The sequence below is a fragment of the Opisthocomus hoazin genome, chromosome 18, assembly GCF_030867145.1.
Source record: "Opisthocomus hoazin isolate bOpiHoa1 chromosome 18, bOpiHoa1.hap1, whole genome shotgun sequence".
NCBI lineage: Eukaryota > Metazoa > Chordata > Aves > Opisthocomiformes > Opisthocomidae > Opisthocomus > Opisthocomus hoazin.
Window position 1 is genome coordinate 14,577,231 of NC_134431.1, and position 14,985 is coordinate 14,592,215.

Genomic DNA, 14,985 nt, shown 5'->3' on the forward strand with positions numbered 1-14,985 from the left:
AAACCCCATCCGTAGGGCACGTACCTCTGCAGGAGCTTCTTCTCAACACCAAATGTCCCGAGCTCTAGGAAGGGTGTGAGGGAATTGCAGCTCTGAGGAGAGACCACTTCTTGCACATCAATGACCAATGACACCAATTAAAATGCATATCAAGCATGATCAGGTATTTTCTCAACCTTAAATATGTCAAAGGACAATTAATGATTCAAAGTGGAATTTCCTGACTCCGATGGCAAACTTCTTCTGGGATCTTACACTGCATTTTTTTATATTTACAACAAACACCAATTTCTTTAAGCTATTTCTATTGTCCTGAAGTCTAAAACCTCTACCACTTATGTTACAAATGTTAGAAGAAATACTTCACCAGGTTTTCTCGTATTAATTAGTAGAGCTTGCAGGGTCTCAGTTACACAGGACATGGCCTTCATACCTCCCACGTCTCCAGTTTTTCATAGTTTTGGATATCTGAGACCATGGAACACTTCGAGGATGAACGTGAGGCTAATAAGGCACTTCCAGCCATATGCCTTCTTAAGAGCACTGTGCCTGTAAAAAAGAGAAAGATCTGTATACATGAATATTCATTCCCCAAAAGGCAATGCAGAAGGGAGGAAGATTTGGACCTGCTATGGAAGTTTGTATATAGTCCCCTTTTCCTCAGTCATAGTGAAGTCCAAGGGGAACAAAAAAAAAAAGGAGAGGAAAATCATCCCTTCAGAGTTCAAACTGGCACAAACAATACTCACACAGCACATCACCTCTAGCCTCGCTGGCTTTGACTGAGCTGCAGGAGTCCTCCACTGTCTTCCCCACACAGCTGCCTCTTCCTTGCATCTCACGCACAACTATTATGCACAGTAATCACATCCCTGCAACTCTCTGTTGGCCCTGGCATGTCACAGGTGTGAGTTCCTTCCCCATAAACTGATACGCTGCTGTTACTACTATGCTGCATAATTTGGAATAACTGACATAAGAGTAGATGTTCACCTTCTCATTGCCGTTGCAGTGCTACCTAGAAGGACTTGGGTGAGTCAGGCTGTTTGTCAGCAGGGGCAGGCAGCTGACTGTCTTCATTTACTTTTCTCCCTGCCTCTTCCTTTCCTGCTCCTCCACTTTTAAAATTACAGAGTGAGCACCAGAGCTGTGAGAAAAAGCAAACAGGAAAACCAGATGGGTGATTCCTCGAATAGCTCTTGAGTATCAGAGACATACATGAAGCCACCAACAAATAAGTCCCTGACACTTATTCATTTTTCATTTGCTTTCCAGAGTAGCGACTACATCATCATGCTTTGCAGAACACATCTTTCAAGTCTTTGTAGTTACAAAGTTGTGACTGCTGGATGATGCTTATATTTCTTCTCAGGGACATACATTTATCTTCTTGACAAATACAGGCTCAGAATAGGCCCTATGTCCTCTTTACCAAGAGAGCATCTGAGAGAAAAAAACCCCACAAACACAAGGCAGATAGAGACAACAGCCTTCTGAGCATTGGAATGCTCACCTTTATTGTTACTCTAAGCATACTGAACTACAACAAGCTGGCATAAAATCTAAAAAACTAGGTTAAGACTCCCAAGCAACAGAACAAATGCCTTCTGTGCTGCATTTGAGAAAACTGCTCAGAGCAAGGCTATTTGTCCCTTGGTCATCACAACAATTTTAACATGAAAGCTGATACTGTCAATCCAAATCTATCCTGAACTCATTTTTCTAAATAACAGCGCAGAAAGATCAGAGTTATGCTCAGAGATCACATTTAGGCTTCAGACTGAAGAAAATAAGGTTGTTTAATATTCTGCTGACTCAGGAAAAACAGACTGACATGACTCACCTCTTTTCTTTCTCCTCAGAGAATTATTCCTTTCCAACACAAGTCAGGATTTCTCTTCATATAACTAGACCATGAAACAGTAGTTCAGATGTCTATCAAACAGAAAGAAAACTAATCAAATCATGCATACCACTTATATAATTGCATTTTAACATCTTTTTGTCAAGGGAAGGCATATCAAATGGACACGCATTGGTTTGATTGTGGAATATGCATCAAGCTAAACAAATTTTATTTTCTCTTTTGTGTTCCTTATGTGGATATTTCATTTTAAGAAGTATTTTTCTGCAACTGAATGGATTCCTATCACAGAAATATCTGCCTCTAAGCTAGAAAAATCTCATCGTAACTTTTCATCACAAATATCAAAGGCTAGAAATCCTCCGAGAGAGAAATAAATGTATCTGATCATTGTCCATTCTGCAAAAATGTTGCAAACTTGTTTACCACAAGACCGTTACAGTGAGAAAATAAACCAAATAAAAGGAGAATCATGTTTCTGCTAGTAATCATTCTGATCCTGCAAATATTTTTGTGACATTTGCAAAATTATATCAAGTACTAAAAGGGAACTTAAGGACAATTTTTCAAGTGCTTAGTACCCACAGCTAGAAGCAGGTTTAGTGTCATTCCAGTTCCAGATGGATTTGCAAATCAAGATACCTATGATATATTGGTTGGTGCACACCTCCATCAACCTCTGTTTACTTCTGTGAAAGCGCTCTGTTCCTTTCAGCATTGGTCCTTCGACATGCAGAAAAGACCTTGCCTCACATTTATGTGTCCTGCCAAAAGCTTTGCCCGCAGAAGGAACGCAGAGCCTGCTTTAAGGTAAGGCAATGAGAAGTGCAAATAGATACATCATCATCATAATTTTACATGAAACTTGAAAGTAAAAGACACGCAGATAATCATCCTTTTTACATGAGAGACATTATTTAGCAACACAGGTTTAAACAATTTAACACAATTTTTTCTTTTGCTGATGGTTCATTCATGAATAGCAAGATGGCCTAGGGGCAGCTCCCTCGGCTGGCATGCACAGCACCCGGGAGCCATTCCCAGACTGAGCCTCTTGATGCTTGGCTTGGCAGGAATGAGAGAAAATGAAATGTTTCAACTAAGTTGAAACAGCAAGGCAGATTCCAGCCTTGTTTGACTGATTTCTATCAGACAGTATTTTTGGATCCAAGGGAACCCTATAAAGTCTCCTCTGTAGAGGCAATCCATATGTGAGTTGGTTAAAAATACGCCAGTCTAATCTTGCGTGCCTCCATAGGGTACTAAAGCTGGCTTGGACACATTCTTTCTCGAGCTGAAAATATTCTAATATATTCAGTCTTATACAAATGCTTAAATCTGGTATGGAACTTTTCAACTATATGTTTTATACAAGAAATCAGTATTATTCTTCATTGTGGAAAGCACATATATCAACTAGTACAAACAGACTTTCACAGAATTCACGAGAAATCATCAGCATTTTCTAGCATGACCTAAAAGCTATATGGAAAAAAAAACCATTTAAAACTTGCTACTTCCTCTCTTTTTAGGAATAAAAATAGATTTGGCTTATTATTTCACTATAAAGGGAAGATTTCTTACTTGAAAACTGGGCCCACTTTTCATGTCAGACAGTGCTATCTGTATGTACAAAAAAAAAATCTATCATAAGTAATTCTTAAAGTTATGCCTCCACTTCAAAGTTGAGTCATGGCAACTCAAAAGCTTGGCTCAAGGGGGAACAGAGTACAAAATACATCCTGACCTCTTTAAAGCACCTCTCAAACAAGTGTTTGGGATTTATTTGTTTCTTTCCTTGGGAATGTTTTATAGCATGATAAAAATGGTTCCTTTAGCTGCCTTTTTGGAATGATGATGAGCTGTTTGACTGGCAAGGCTTAGAAGAAATTACAAAAACTGACACTGAAAATGTGTCAAGATGGCAATGTTAAGCTCTCAAAAAAAAAACAAACCCAAACCAAAACTCAACTTGCAGAATGCCCTTGCTACCTTAATTTATCCCATTGCGTTTCGCTACAGCTTAGATTGCACTACCATGTGCTACTTTTTCCTTACAACCTACCTTACACGCAGCAAGAAGCACCCACTGAATGAGAAACTCTTTGATGCTTTGCTTTAAACCCTTTGTTCAATTTCTGCTCTGGTGACAATATCCAAGCTCAATGTCAGATGCCGCAGCTCACCCCAGCCGTGGGCAGATGCGACTGCCACAGCCACACCCAGGCCTTGCTCAGACGAAGTCTTTGCAGAGTTTTCTTACCAAGCCCTACGTTCAGTGCGGGCCCGCAGACAACTTTTTTTTTGCAAGACGTCACCAAGTTGACCAGACCTCAGGGAACACATAGCCCAAAGGTGACTCCCAAATGAGATATGTGCAGGTGATTAACTTTGAAACTCCTGCTTCACAAAAAAGGCAAATACACTTCTTTCTATGATGGACGGGACGAATTTTGCGCTGAAACCCCGAAACACAACTAAGACACAGCCCCACAGAACTGCTGCATTTGCTCCTGCTTTCGGAAGTGGCTCAAACACATTTGCTTCATGTGAGATACGCAAAATGTCTTCCATGTATTTCTGTAAAAACAAATACATACATGAACGAATGACTGCATAAATGGAAAACTTTCTGACACGAAGTTTCCCCCCTAAAATCTGGCAAGTTTATTCTTGTCTTACGACAGGAGCTCAGCCATCTTCACATACAACCACTGCTTCCGAGTCAAAGAAACCTACTCATAGGTATGCGTATTCCTCCATGCCAGTTCCACCCAAGGACAACGGCAATGTTCACTACACACTCCTCTACCCTACCCCACCATCACAAGCGAGGAGAGAACCCACACGAAGCTAACACGCGCTGACTCCGCGTGCCGTAGGACATCACCAAGAGCGCGTTTTAAGCCGGCCCTGACTGTCGCTGGTCGAGACCCCCGCAGCTCCTCCACGGGCGCCGTCTCGGCCACCCCTCGGGGAACGCTCCCTAAGAACGGCTGCTCCCTTTCAACGAGCTCCCAGACCGAACTCTTCGCCCCGAGCCTAAACAACCCGTGTCCCCGGGGTCCCCGTGAGCCGCCGCCTCTTCCAGGAGACCCAGCCGGGTCCGCGGAGGGTCCGCCATGGGACCCCACCCCGCCCTGCCGGCCCCGGGCGGAGACAGGCTGCGGACACCGGGCCCCACCGCATCCTCCGGTGGGGGGCGGGCGCAGGGGAGCGGCGGGGTCTTCGCCCCGAGGGGGGAAGGGGTGGGGCGGCCCCTCCCCGGTCACGTGCTCCCGGTGGGGGCGGAACCTCACGGCCGCGCGCACCTGCGGCGGCCCCCGCCTTTGTGCAGTGCAGGTGCAGCGCCCGTCCTCCCCCCCCGCCGCCGTGACGTCACGCGGCCGCTCGCGGGGCACCATGGGAGAATCCCAATGTTTTCCAACGGATGCGCTCAGCAGCCCGGCGGCTTGAGGCGACTCCGGGAGCGACGCTCGGGGTGGGGGTCCCGGGAGGGAGCGTCCCGGGAGGGGGCGGCGGGGGGCCGGGCCGGCGACCCGCGCCCCGGCTCTTGCCCACCCCGCCAAGCAGCATGGCCCACCCCCCTGAGGCGCCCGAAGCTGCCCCCTGAGCGCCCGGTGCCGGCGGAGCGCCCCGCCGCAGCCTGCCCACGGCGCCAGGGAAGATGCTGCCGCGGCTGGTCCCGCCCGGCTGAGGCCCCGCCGCCGCACCCCCGTCCCCATTGTCCCCCGGCCGCCTCCGGCTCCATGAGCGCCTCCTCCTCCCCCCGCCTCTGAGCTTCCCGCCCTCCACCTCATGGCTGCATCGGAAGAAGGGACCGGCTGCTTTCTCCCGCGAGGCCGGTCGCAGAGTGACCCCAGCATCCTCACCGACCCGGCGGGCCCCGGCGCCGGGGAGCACCCAGGTAACGGCCCCGCTCGCCCCGGCAGCGCTGGAGCGGGCGGGCAGGGGCGCGCCGGGATCGTCCGCCAATACGTAGCGCGGCCCGCGGGCGGGTGGAGCGGGGAACGCGTTTTCTGCAGCAAGCGCTGAAACGGTGCGGCGGCTCAGCCCCGAGCTGGGCTACGGTGGAGCTCTGCCCGCGGCTCCGCGATCCCGGGGTCGGCCGCCAAGCGAGCGGGCGGCGGGGGGGGGGGGGCAGCTGGGGCCAGACCGCGCCGCGCCCGGGGCCGCCCCGCTCAGAGATGGGAGCGGGCAACGGGGCGCGGCCGGCGGGGTCCCCGGGGCCGCCCGGGGCGGGCGCTGGGCTCCCCCGGCCCCGGGGCAGGGCTCCGGCGCGGCGGCGGTTGACGCCGCGGCCGAGGTTCACGCCGAGCTAATTTATTACTTTCGTGGGGAGCGGGGGGGGGGAATCAGGTCTAGTAAAGCAGGCTGTTTGCATGGGGTCACCATGGAGACGAGGGGAAGCAGAGTCATAATTAAACGCTTTCTCCCCGCAAGAAGGTAATTGTCACTTCACAGGGGGAAGCATAATCTTCTTATGAAGTGTAGGCACAGACGGTGGTGCTGGAGGGACACAGCCGAATCGCTAGTATATATATAGCGTATTGTGATTTGATTGTGTTTTTCTTTAACAATGGCTAATGATGTTTTCAGCTGAACTTCACTTTGAGGAATAATTCTAAATGTCTGTTGGTGGTGACTCAGTAATTTCAGATTGTCAGAATCTTAAGCACTGATGACCCCTCTAGAAAAAAAAAAAAAAAAAAGAAACAAATAACTACATGGCTTTGATGTGATGTGATTGCACAGAAAGGCACCACACCAAGCTGGAAGCAAAGGCTGAGAGTCAGTTCACTCCCAGTTTATCTGAATAGATGGTCACAGAGGAACTGGAGGGTTTCTGTATGAGAAAAGGAGTAATCAAAACAGTGTGAGACAATGAATGGGGTGCTGATCAGCACTGCCCATTACACTGAATTCTCAACTTAGAAATGGGTTTAGGTTTTGAGTCAGGCACTATCAGCCTGGAAGAGCCGATCCCTGAATGCAATTTTGTATTCAACTTTAGTTCCGGCCTTTTTCAGATTACTGAGTAAATAAAATATTCCAGGCTCTTTTCATACACCTGCTATACTGCTTCCCTCTGAGCCAATGAGGATATGAATATTTGTAACCATTTTAAGTTCTCCTATTTATTTGTCTTATCAAGAAGTTCTGAGCACCTTGCTTTGAAGTGAAATACAAATTAAATTAAGGCAAACAGTAGATGATTTATCTCTGATGCCCAACTGTTCCAATACCCTAAGTGAAGGGAACAAAGGACTCTTCTGACATGAACTGCTCGACTCACTCCCAAAGGGGCAATCTTGACTGAAAGAGGAATGTATGTTTCTGCCATTTGATTTCTGGAAGCAGAAGTGACTAATCAAAGGAAGGCACATGCAATCTCAGTTTTAATACCTCTGTGTTATTTTCTGCTAATTAATTATTTTGGCCTTTGTTAAATACACAACAAAGAAAGTACACAACATGTCTGTCATATAGACAAGGATGTAAACATTATGCTTTTTGTAAGGAGCAAGAACTATCAATACTAAGTAGCATTTTTTTTCCCCTAATACAGACTCCATCAGATAAGACAGTGTCCCATTGCATGGCAGAAGCTATACTAATGTGCAAGAAAAGATGTCTTTTATGCTATTGTGTTATACATACAATATGTGGAGAGAAACAAAAGGTGATAAATGCATATGGTTTTTGTCCAGGTAGGTATAAAAAGTAGTAGAATTAGCACATTTGGTAAGCTTTTCAGCTTTATCAAATAGTATTGAACATCTGTATGCTTCAAAATAATAATAAAATGAACATAAATGACTTAATAATAACACTCTACAGTGTTGTAAGTAATCACGTACTATGAGCAATTTCATACAATCGGCTACTCAAAAAACTGAAATACAATTTATACTATTGGAAGAATTATGTATGCTAGGAGACAGAATTGCAATTTATCTTATCATTATGGAAAATAATTTTATCATCATTATAATACCAACATAACCATCTATGTACTCTAAGTCAAAAGAAAGTCTTAGGAGCGCTAAATGATACATACGAAGTTAGTGTTTACATCCCAACCTTACTCACAGAAAAACCATATAGAGAAGTAAGTTTGGACATGTAAGACTCCTTGTTAATTTAAAAACTAAATTAGTTTTCATTAACATTTAAGTCATGCATTTAAATTGCACAGACAAATAAGCCAATAACAAAATATAGATATAACTGAAGGATGACTACAAAAACATTCCTACTTTAATATGGCATTTGGATGATACTATATTCCTACTGAGCATGCACTTTTGTTTTACAACATTTTCTTGAAAGCATGATGTGGTCAGGGATTATTCTGCACCAATTGATTTGCCTATGTCTACTGTAGGAAAGTATACCGAGGCAGAAAATGTGGTAATAGATGAAGCCAGCCTACACTCTAAAGATTTTTCTGCTGTTCATGTGGGTTTGTTTAAAGACCTAATTTATATTTCTTCGCTTGACCTATACAATTACAGCAGGGTTTTTTTTAGACCAGATTTATATAGGAAATTTCAGTGACATAGCTTAGAATGTAGAGGTGGCAGCATATAGCTTTTCATGTATTTACCTAAGAAAATTCTCTGATACAATGCTTCATTTTCCTTTGTCTCTTGAAACGTCAGCTTAACAGTAGTATTGACTGTACGCAGCATGGTTGCAAGACTTGCTGGCTGTCTTGCATAAGTTCAGAATCTTTTATCACTGGACCATATAATCTCTTTTGAGCTGATACTGAGTAATGTAAACACCAAATTCAAGGAATTCAGGATGAACACACTGCAGATGGCAAGTGTTCGTTCACTTCCTACAGCTTTCAATTTTTGAGAAGTTCTGGACACTCGCAGTCCTGACTGATGCCAGCAGAAACAGCAATTACTCCAAGCCTTGAACAATTAGGGCTTCACAATAAAACTTCTTATCTAGTGTGCTTTTCTTCACACAGCATTCATTGTAGAAATGAAAAGCTACTTTACAACCTGGATTTACTAGAACATATGTAATCTTTAGACTACAGGGAATTTTATCACATGTAAAAAGTTAAAAAATTAACACATGCCACTGTGACCTTATTAAATGTTCCTGCAGTAAGATAAACAAGGTGTTCAGTAAACTAGACTAGAGGCAGTTAATAGCTATTTATTCTAAAACAGAGATACGGATTCACTGATTTAGATCCTTCACATGCAACTTTAATTAAACAGCAGCTCCTCACAGTGATCAATTGTGATGTCACAGTCGTGGTCTGAGAAGAAAATACGGACTTCAGTTATCTGTGCAGGCTCTACTGACAAATAGATAATTTCCTCCAGCATTTAAATGGTGCATATAGTTCTTACTGATAGTGTAGAGAATGCTGGAAATAGTATGAGAAAGATAAGAAGGAATGAATGTTTCTTTGTTTTAATTGAATGTCGTTTTCTCCTTTAAGACAAAATAATGCATTTCAGGCTGTGATTTAAGTGAGCTATTTTAGGGCCACTGACCAATATTTTGTGAGAATTAGTATAGTGCAGTGAACACTGGACTTCATATTTCAGTCTTTATTTAAGCACGCTGTCACACTGAGTGAGCAAGCCTTAAAAAAGAGTCTGTCTTGAATTTGAGAAACACACATCAGAATACTTACATCTTGCTTAACTATAGACTGTCTCCAGATTGTGCTGTTGTTAAGAAAGTGAATTTCATTTTTCCTATTGTGCCATGACCTAATACCAGATGCACAGGAGAAGAATCACAATTAACACAACTTTCATTTGGAAATCCTCGAAAGAGGTCTAAAACCAGTAGCATCCTTCCCTGCTGCCATTAAGATGGCTGCTAAAAGTCCCATTGTTTTCACTGAGTTTGGGAGAAGGCCAGAATACCCAATTGTATCACAGTTTGTGTATAAAGACACATCTTCATTGATTGTAGATCTGGGGTTAGCTCTGAGGTGAAAAACTGCTCTAGAAAATACCACATTCTGCCATAACATCAAGGGGAATTTTTTGAGACAGATAAGGATGTTTAAAAATGATAAAATACTAGTTAAGTTCTAATTTTAAAAATTGAAAGGTGATGGAAGATGATTTAGATGGCAAAAGACAGCAATCACTTAAGAAAACATAATGCAAAGAAGGATTTCGTTAGTTCCAGAGATCATAGTTTTTTCCTTTCCCCTTTCTCTTTCCCCTCCTCCATCTTTCCTGGTAAGGATCAAGAGAGAAAGGAGAGTCTAAAGAGGGCAGGGATAAATTCAGAACAGATTTCAGTATCACCATCTATTTGAGAGACAGTTGCAGGAAGCCAAAATATTGCTCTCATTATATCCTTCCAGCAGTCACAGGGTATAGAAAAGATTGACAGTCTCATTTGATTTGTAGTCATGAAAGATAAGGCTCCACAGACTGAAGAAGAGCACACCATGTCAAAACTCTCTATTACTTGAGGAGATACAGCCAACCATGACAATGTGTGAAAATGTCAAACCCCCTCTTAATTTGGGGATAATCCATTTTAATTTGTAGAAGTATACATTGGTGCCATCACATTTTTCTCTCTACTCTATGGTGCTACTTTTCCTTCCTGGCATCATGCGCTTAAAGAATGATTTTTCAGGATTGGCAACACTGAGTTCTTTAGTGGACCTTGCCAGCAGTCCAGCATGTCTTCCTTCTCCTCCAGTGTAGGGCCTGTACCAAGGCAAGGAGCTGTTGCGGTGCAAGCAGTAGTGTTCGATGCTGTTCACAGCTATATTAGCATAATTCCTTAGCATTCTTGTAGGAGAAGACTGATGAAAGAGGCTTCTCAGCCTCTACACTGCTGTGGTGCACTTCAAGATCTGACAAGTTACAGTTACTTCAGAACAGTTGTGCCAGAGATGTACAACTATGTCGCTGCCAGACACTGATTCCCTTTTTATTTCTATTGATACCATCTGTAATCAGCAGCATTGTGCACTGAGTTAACTCAAGGAGAGAACAATTGCATAAAACTTCAAGGTCCTTCATCACTGTTTCTAGTTATGATAATTCAAAAGTTTTGTAGCGGGAAGGATTCTTGTAAGTATTCTCCTAGGATGCTAAGAAGAGAATTGAAGTGTTATGTTCCCTTTACATTGTCTCTCTTTGGGCTGAAGGATGACCTGTAACCCTGCAGAGCCTCACAAGGACATCAGCCATCTAAGTAATGCCGAGGGAATGTCGTAACACAATAAAACATTGAGTATAGGAATACTCTATGCTAAGGCTTCTTCTTTTCTTCTGTTTTAAAGCTGTAACCTAGCCTGAATAGACAGTGCCACTCCCTTCATATGCCTACCATTCATTTCTCGTAACTGTTTAGGGTTGATTTATGCTGCTAAAGATTTTAATTAACAAGTTTGCTCAATTTGAGTCTTGTGCATATTGTTAGGGGGTTTGTTAGCAGTTGGAAAGCTACGCTTTTCCTCCTTAGCTCTCAGGACACTCCACTGATAAAGTGCATGATGACGGAAGCTATTGGCAGGGGAGGTCTGAAAACTCAAAAACAAAAGTAAAGCATAGTAGGTTTGGGCTGCAGATGCTTGTAAGGAACAAAGCGAAGGCAAAGAGAAAGAGGGGTACTACTGGAGTGCAGATAGAGAGGGGCCAGCTTTCTGTAGTCATTTTCACTGCAAACCTATTCATTCCAGGCCCGTAATTCAGAAAATCTTGTAACCATGTACTTAACTTAAAACATGTGCTTAAGGCACGAGGAAATTGATGGCAGAGTGAGCGCCAGGACAGAAAAAGATGCTCTTGATGCCCTGCCTGTCAGATGGCTGGTGCTCTCGTCCTTTTACAGTCATTTAGATCACTGCAGCTTAAATCAGGGACTTGTAGGCTTACCTGTGATGTCTTTAGTTGTTGCGTAAATGTACAAATTTGATACTAACACTTGAGTCAGGCCACCTATTAAATGGATTTTTTTTTTCACCAGAAAGTTTTTGGTTTCCATTTCATTTTCCTGTATCAACAAGTCTGTTCTGTTAACAGGATTTGTTTGCCCTGCATCATATTTTTTTGCTGAAGCAAGAAGTATACCAGGTCTTCTACATCCTTTCTCAACACAATTTATGACCAAAATTAAATAAGCTAGTCAGTGCTTTTGCTGCTCCAGTTTATGACTTTACCATATTTTTCATACATAGGAAGCTCTGTGATATTTTAAGTTCTCTCATTCAAAGTCAGAATGTGTCTGTTCTAATCCCACCAAAGGGCTCCCAGCAGAAACGTACTGTTCCACACGTATTTAGTTCCTTGTGTGATACCGTGGGGAGTATACGCAGGAATACTCAGTGGATACTAGAATACTGCAGGATATTAATTTACATTCCAATTTCCTTTTACACTGAAATCGAAATTTCAGCCCTGTAGGGCTCCCCAAAACATTTGTTATTTGTGGGAAGGTAGAGTTGGAATTTTTTGTCGCATAGCTCCAGAAAAATTCTCACCATATTACGAAGTACAGCAATGCTAGTTATCCTTTAACAAATGGGCCCTTGTGCTTTTGGGAAGGTCTTTTTGTTTCTCACCAAATCCCCAGTCCCTTGCTGGTCTGATCTAAGTGGACTTGAAGTCCCTGTAATGTGGAGAAACTTCACTGGAAGCACACAACTCCCTTTTTTCCCTCTGTCCTGCCCTGGAGAATCTCCTCCTACCCCAGCAGCCCTCCTCCCTGGTGCAGGAGGCATCTCATGCACATGGCACCTCTTCTCCAGCATTTACTAGGAGGGGAGAGTAATTGCTCCATTTCTGAGAGGAGCACGGGCACAGGGCACTTGGGAAAGCTCTACAGGGACTTGCTAGATGTAGATTCTGTTGCTCTGAAGGTGTAAATTTGGCCCTGCACACATTGAGATTTGTGCCAATGGCGTGGTATCATTATGGTGTGTATTACTCAACAGGATGCATGCTTAACACAACCTGCTCTGTGTTGGTTGCCTGCGCATTTTACTTACTGAAACTAACTACTTTGTTTTTGGGGATTCAAGAGAGAGCTTGCTGAAGTTATGTTTCAATGTTACTTTTGCAGCAGTCAAATGAGTTGAATCAGTTAATAATTATGCTACTCATGTTGAGGGTTGTTTTTAGGCCCTTCCAAGGTTTGACTGTTCCCAGTGTTTGAAGACTTGTGTTTAGCCAGATATTAGAGTTCTGTAAATGAAATAGAGAACTTTAATGGGGAAAAAAAGGTGTTTTACTGTTTTCTTTTCTCCTAAATTTCAAGCTGGCAGGTAGTTTGAATGTTGCTGAAAAGCTACTTAAACCATTTAAACCTCTTTGTCCAAGAATTGGAAATACTGATTATACACCATCATGACCTAGACTGGATTTATGAGAGCGAGGTCATGTTATCGAAAATACCTGGTGGTGTTTTATGAACTTTTTTTGCATCTATAGTTACTTCTGCATCCTTGAGTAATAACTGAGGGTTCTGTTTTCCTCCTAGCTTTGCAATCATTCTGAGCAGAAAGATTGGACAGAATTTCACTTTGAAATGCAGAAGCCTAAGGGACTGTCACACAGTGCAAATGTGCACTCTGCTCCCACATTACAGAGACCCAAGGCACTGCTGTTCTGCTGTTCCCGATGCTTGTTGGTTCTCATATTTACAGTGCTACTAGCAAAACCCTTGGGACACGTAAAGAATTGGTTCTAAACTTGAATATCAGAGTTAGAGTAGGTAGTCTATCACATGTCAGTGAAAAGCTTTTTCACTAGTTATCTGATCTAACAATTTCTATTATCCTTTGTTGAATCAGAATTAATTTATTAGTTCTAGAATACCTTAAATATTTTACCTCCCCTAGTTCCAGCGAATCCTCTTTCATGCACCAGAAGGAATCTAGTTATGTGCACAGAAGTTCCTTCTTCACACTTATGTTGGTTGCAGCAACTATACTCTGTCATGAAAAGCAGCAGGGATGACATTGCACACTGTGCAAACAATGCTGGATTGATTGTTAAAATTTTTATATTGATATCTAAATAATGCATTTGCATCTTATTAAAGTTTTAGGTCTTAAGTATACAATCATCAAAGCAAGCTGTATGAGTGGAAAGGGGCTTTTTCAGAGCTGCAGTATCTCATACGTGACACAGGAAAGTATTACAGGTCTCTTGTATACTCTCTACAAAGGCCATTTCTGTTTCCCTCAACTCTTCAGATGTTTTCATGCATTATAAAAGAACTATCAGAGATACCAAAAAGATTCAGGCTCATATTCTCTGACCACAGATGTCCAGTCTGAGAAATACCTATGGGCTATATCTGAAATAATGCATGATTGTGCCAGTTGCTGTGCAGCATATAAAGAGAAACTGTTCCCACTTTAAGTAGTTTGCAATCTTAATTTGAAAAAGATAGAACACAGTGAAAAACCCCAAGTGTTTCTAATATTTTACATATGGGGAATTGAGCTATAATTAATTGCCTTCTCTGAGTTTCTGTAGGAAGCCAAGGGCACCACTGAAAGTTGACTCTGGATTTTGTAAGGCTCAGTCCCATATCTCAACCACAGAAATCACACACAGCAGTACTACTGTTGTGATAAATGCTGCTTGTGTATCTCGGTGTTTCAGAGTCTACTAGTCAGCTCATGAAAAATTGGAAGGGAGAAGAAAAAATATTTCGTATGGAAAAGGGAATTTGTTCTCATTGTAAGGTTAGAGAACTTTCATTTTTTTTTTTGTAATGTAGCTGCAGTTTCTTGTTCTATGTCTTTCAGTGTTTCATATTACTAATAATGAATAATGGAGAAAACAGTTTAGGCAAGTACATTGTGGTAGTTGGGTGAATTAAGGGGAACAAAAATTCTGAAACACTGCTCTTTGCATAATGCTACACTGGGGCAGTTTATTTAAAATCACAGGCAAGTTTGGTTGCTTGCTTGGACATTTAGGACAAGACTTTTTATTTTTTAAAAGTCTTCAGAGATTCAGTCTTTGTGCTGAATATTGTTTCACCTAGTAGGAAAAACAGGGAAACCATGGGCTTTTTGATGAAATATGGACAAGGATTTCTAATTACCTTTTAGTACTTCTCCTTCCTCTTTGTAATTGATTTACTTTCTAATG

At 42.6% G+C, this 14,985-nt stretch overlaps 1 protein-coding gene and 1 long non-coding RNA gene across 3 annotated transcripts in view; one reads left to right on the forward strand and one right to left on the reverse strand.

The window, feature by feature from the left end:
- Nucleotides 1-231: 231 nt before the first annotated feature.
- On the reverse strand, nucleotides 232-4,507 carry LOC142363552 (uncharacterized). The gene is made up of 5 exons (XR_012765805.1): nucleotides 3,930-4,507; nucleotides 2,507-2,664; nucleotides 1,844-1,935; nucleotides 994-1,147; nucleotides 232-549 (listed from the first exon to the last, which is right to left on the reverse strand). It is a non-coding gene; the product is annotated as an uncharacterized LOC142363552 (long non-coding RNA).
- Nucleotides 4,508-5,251: 744 nt separating this feature from the next.
- PHACTR3 (phosphatase and actin regulator 3) overlaps nucleotides 5,252-14,985 on the forward strand; it is a 118,948-nt gene continuing 109,214 nt past the window's right edge. For both annotated transcript variants that reach the window (XM_075438327.1, XM_075438328.1), the window contains exon 1: nucleotides 5,252-5,771. In XM_075438327.1, the coding sequence (XP_075294442.1) occupies nucleotides 5,663-5,771 (109 nt within the window). In that variant the 5' untranslated portion in view covers nucleotides 5,252-5,662. The remainder of the gene's footprint in view (nucleotides 5,772-14,985) is intronic.